This window comes from Siphateles boraxobius, unplaced genomic scaffold (assembly GCF_051911475.1).
Source record: "Siphateles boraxobius isolate OS27281-9 unplaced genomic scaffold, OSU_SipBor_1 2, whole genome shotgun sequence".
Lineage (NCBI taxonomy): Eukaryota > Metazoa > Chordata > Actinopteri > Cypriniformes > Leuciscidae > Siphateles > Siphateles boraxobius.
The window spans coordinates 188808-193132 of NW_027508810.1; the positions used below are offsets into that span (position 1 = coordinate 188808).

At 38.2% G+C, this 4325-nt stretch overlaps 1 protein-coding gene across 1 annotated transcript; it reads left to right on the forward strand.

Annotated features, from left to right (window-relative positions):
* The first annotated feature begins 227 nt into the window (after positions 1–227).
* LOC143744166 (E3 ubiquitin-protein ligase TRIM35-like) lies at positions 228–3730 on the forward strand. The gene is made up of 5 exons (XM_077235582.1): positions 228–371; positions 2504–2695; positions 2813–2835; positions 2917–3035; positions 3381–3730. Exons 1-5 carry the CDS (start codon positions 228–230, stop codon positions 3728–3730), a joined length of 828 nt encoding a protein of 275 aa, XP_077091697.1.
* Positions 3731–4325: the final 595 nt, after the last annotated feature.

Consider the following 4325-nt stretch of genomic DNA (forward strand, 5'->3'; position numbering starts at 1 on the left):
GGAGCACATGAGAATCTACATTCCTTGTCTATCCACGGGAGACAATACGGAGCACAATGCCTCAGTGCTTCAGGGAGAAGTTCCCCAACACCACCTGCATCATCACCTGCACTGAGACCACACTGCAGAGATCACACAATCTCGACTCCAGAGACCAGTCATACAGCCATTATTATTCCAGCAATACTATAAAGTATTTAGCTGCTATTGCCCCATGTGGGCTTGCTATGTTAATTTATCCTGCTTATGGAGACAGGTGTAGCGACAAGTTCATCACTCAGGAGTCTGGCTTCCTGGAGTATCTTCATCCCGGCGATGAAGTGATGGCAGACAGAGGCTTTACCATCAGAGATCTGCTGTTTGAGAGAAGGGTTAATCTTGTTCTACCATTGTTCACTCATAAAGGAGGGCAGTTGTCTGATAAGGTGTAACTGCCACAAGGAGGATTGAAAATGTGCACATACATGTGGAAAGAGTTATCAGGAGGCTCAAAGTGTTCAACATATTCTCCCAGACTGTACCCATCAACTTGGCACACAAAATGGACAAAATCCCCAGAATCTGTGAAGCCCTTGTAAACACGCAGGGGAAATCCTCCACAAGGATCCTGATTGAGCATGAAGTTTACATGTCAAAAAGATCCTGATTTCCACTGTAGCTTAATATTTGTAAATAATTGTTTGACAGCCTGCAGTTTCTTGATTGTACTATCATTTGCACATATGATTAGTCTTTAACATTTTATTTTTTATGTATCTCTATTCTGCACTGCTGATTAGTTATTTTACACTAAACTGTAAACCATTGGAATTATAATGCACAAGAATGTGTTTTGGATCTCAGGTTTTATACTAAATAGTTCTTGTGTTTGACACCTTGATGTTTTCAATTTTGTAATAACTTTTGAAGTGTTGTATAATATCAACTTATTTGTAGACTATTTAAATGTTTATGGATACAAAAACATGATATTTAACTTGTGGCCAATTAAAATGTGTATTATTAAATGTATTAATCTGTTTTAATTTTAATTTTAATTGCTAATGTAATTTGTTGTATTTAGTCATATTTTGATTGAGTGGATGTTGTCCTAACCACATGTAAATAACTAAAAAGTGTATTTTATGTACATAAACTGGCAAGAAGATACAATATTTCACTAATGGAATTTATTAACTCATGTCATTTGTTTACATTGAATGTAATTACAATTATTCACTTTTAAAATTGTAAAACCACTAAATGTAAACATTTCACTTATTGCATTATTTGTAGGCCATTTAATTTATTATACATGTTAATTATATTCACTATTGCTATTAAAATGGTAAAACATCACCTTCATGTGTAAAACTGAGTAAAACTGTTGTAAAACTGAGTAAAATAGTTTGAGGGTGTGGCACTGACCTACCATTTCGATTGTTTAGCGATTTTTGGAAATGTTCCCACGACATAGTTCACCAATTCAGTTCAGCTAAAGTTAGTTAGCCCAGGGAAGCGAGGAAACGAAAGTGCTGCACAAAAAACAGAAGCTGGACCCATATTTACTTTCACGTTCAAAAATAAGGTGAGGGTTGGCTCTTTTGACTCATGCTAGCAAACAGCATTTCCAATATGCTACACATGCTAGCAGTGAATAGCTACATGCTAATAGCGATTAGTTAAGTTCAAAATGATGCCAAGAACATGCTAAGAACTCTATAACAACTCCATAGTAACCATCTGTGACAACTACCAACCAGCCAGTAACACCATAGCAACCACCCAGAATACCTTAGCAACCACCCTGAACACCCTAGCAACTGCCTAGAAATGTCCTGGCAACCACCCAAAATACCCTAGCAACCACCTAGCAACACTATATCAACCACCTAGAACACCCTAGAAACCGCCTAGCGACACCATAGCAACCACACAGAATACCCTAGAAACCGCCTAGCAACACCCTGAACACTCTAGCAACTGCCTAGAAATGTCCTGGTTACCACCCAAAATACCCTTGCAACCTCCTAGCAACACTATATCAACCACCTAGAACACCCTAGAAACCGCCTAGCAACACCATAGCAACCACCCAGAATACCCTAGAAACCACCTAGCAACACCATAGCAACCACCCAGAACACCCTAGCAACCACCTATCAACCACCCAGAACACCATAGCAACTGCCCAGAACACCATAGCAACACTATATCAACCACCCAGAGCACCCCAGAAACCGCCTAGCAACACCCTAGCAACCACTCAAAATACCTTAGGAACCGCCTAGCAACCACCCAGAACACCCTGGCAACCACATAGCAACCACCCAGAATACCCTAGCAATCGCCTAGCAACACCAAAGGAACCACCCAGAACACCCTAGAAGCCGCATAGCAACACCATAGCAACCAGCCAGAATACCCTAGCAACCACCTAGCAACAACCCAGAACACCTTAGCAACCCTCTAGAAACACCTTACTAACTTTAAATTACTCTTTAAACTACTTTAAAGCTACTAGTTTGAGAAGCTTCATCAGTTTCTCAGAGACGAAGAAGAAACTACAATCACTGCACTGAGGGAGGAAGAGGAGCAGAAGAAGCAGAGGATGAAGGAGAAGCTGGAGGAGATGAACACACACATCTCAGCTCTTTCACACACAATCAGAGACATGGAGGAGATGATGAAAGACAATGACGTCTCGTTTCTAAAGGTGACAAATCAATCTGGCTTCATTCTTTGTGCATAAAACAACTTGTATAGAGAGACTCATTGACAGTGAGAGTGTTTGATAAGATATTAAAATGTTTTTAAACTCTATATTTTCCAGAACTATAAAGTCACGATGGAAAGGTAAGTGAGCTGCTCGTATCTCTTCTCTCAGTGGATCTGAACTCAAATTCACTGCAGTTCTGACTCCTGAATGTTCCTCAGAGTCCAGATCTCACAGCCGGATCCACGGATGAGTTCTGGAGCTTTGATTCATGTGTCGCGTTATCTGGGTAACCTGCCGTTCAGAGTCTGGAAGAAGATGCTGGAAATTGTCCAACACAGTGAGTCTCGCAGATCTGACGCAGTGCAGAAGATAGTTCAGATATAAACACACACAACATCAACATTTGATAGAAATATATTTAATAATCACTTGAATTTCTAAAGTGTAAATAATCAGCAAATCATCAGATCATACAGCGAACTCGTAATGAAAAGTCTATTCCTCATTATCTGTGTTTATGAATTAGGATAAAATAGTGTTTATTGTATACTATTAAATAATATTCATATTATTTATACAATAATATTAACATTGAATTCAAGACAAAGTCTTTATGTGTTTTACATTTACATTTCTAATACATCATATCTCATCCTGTAATCTGATGTTATTGTCTTTGCAGCTCCGTTGACTCTGGATCCAAACACAGCAGATCCTCGTCTCACACTCTCTGCTGATCTGACCAGTGTGTCGTTCAGTGATGAAGATAAAACACTTCCTGATAATCCAGAGAGGATTGACAGGTATCCATGTGTCCTGGGATCTGAGGGCTTTAACTCAGGAACACACTGCTGGGATGTGGAGGTTGGAGACAATACATATTGGAGTCTTGGAATAACCACAGCATCAAACCAAAGGAAGGGAAAGGATTTCTTTAAGTCTATTGTCTGGTGTGTGTTTTATTTTAACAGCAAATACCTCAGCAGAAAATATTACAGCAGAAAATCACAGTTAAATCTGCTTCTAGATTAATTTAGCAAATTACGCATCAATAATAACACCGTAATCAAAGGTTCTCATTGATCAATCACACTTAAATGTAAAATTTAGAGCCAACTGAACCCTTGTGTTTCCTTGAGGACATGTTTATCTCTTTTAGGGTTTTTTTTAAGAAAGGAAACATTATCAAAAAAGAAAAAAGAAAAAAAAAGAATTAGAGACAAATAAGTCCTTAAGGAAACACAAGGGTTAAGATGGCTCTATTTTTCCTTTTTTCTTTGCTGTGGTTATTCCAAGACTTAGTGATTTATGAAAGGAAATGCAGAAAGGAAGTAAGCAAATTTCCAATAAAAATACACACTTGTGCCAAAATTGATGCAGTTGGCATTAACACAGGAAAAAAGTATTTAATGCCAACTGCTTCAATTTTGCGTATTTTTACTGTAATTTTCTTATTTCACCCTCATTTCCTTTCATAAATCACTGGGTACACAAAATAGTTACTCAAGTTTGTACCTTAAGAACAAAAATGTCCCCATTGAAACTCATTTAAACGGCCAATTTATTTTTTATCCCAGAGCCATTTAACTATTAAATGATTCAGTCTTTGTTAAGGCTAGGCTTTAAT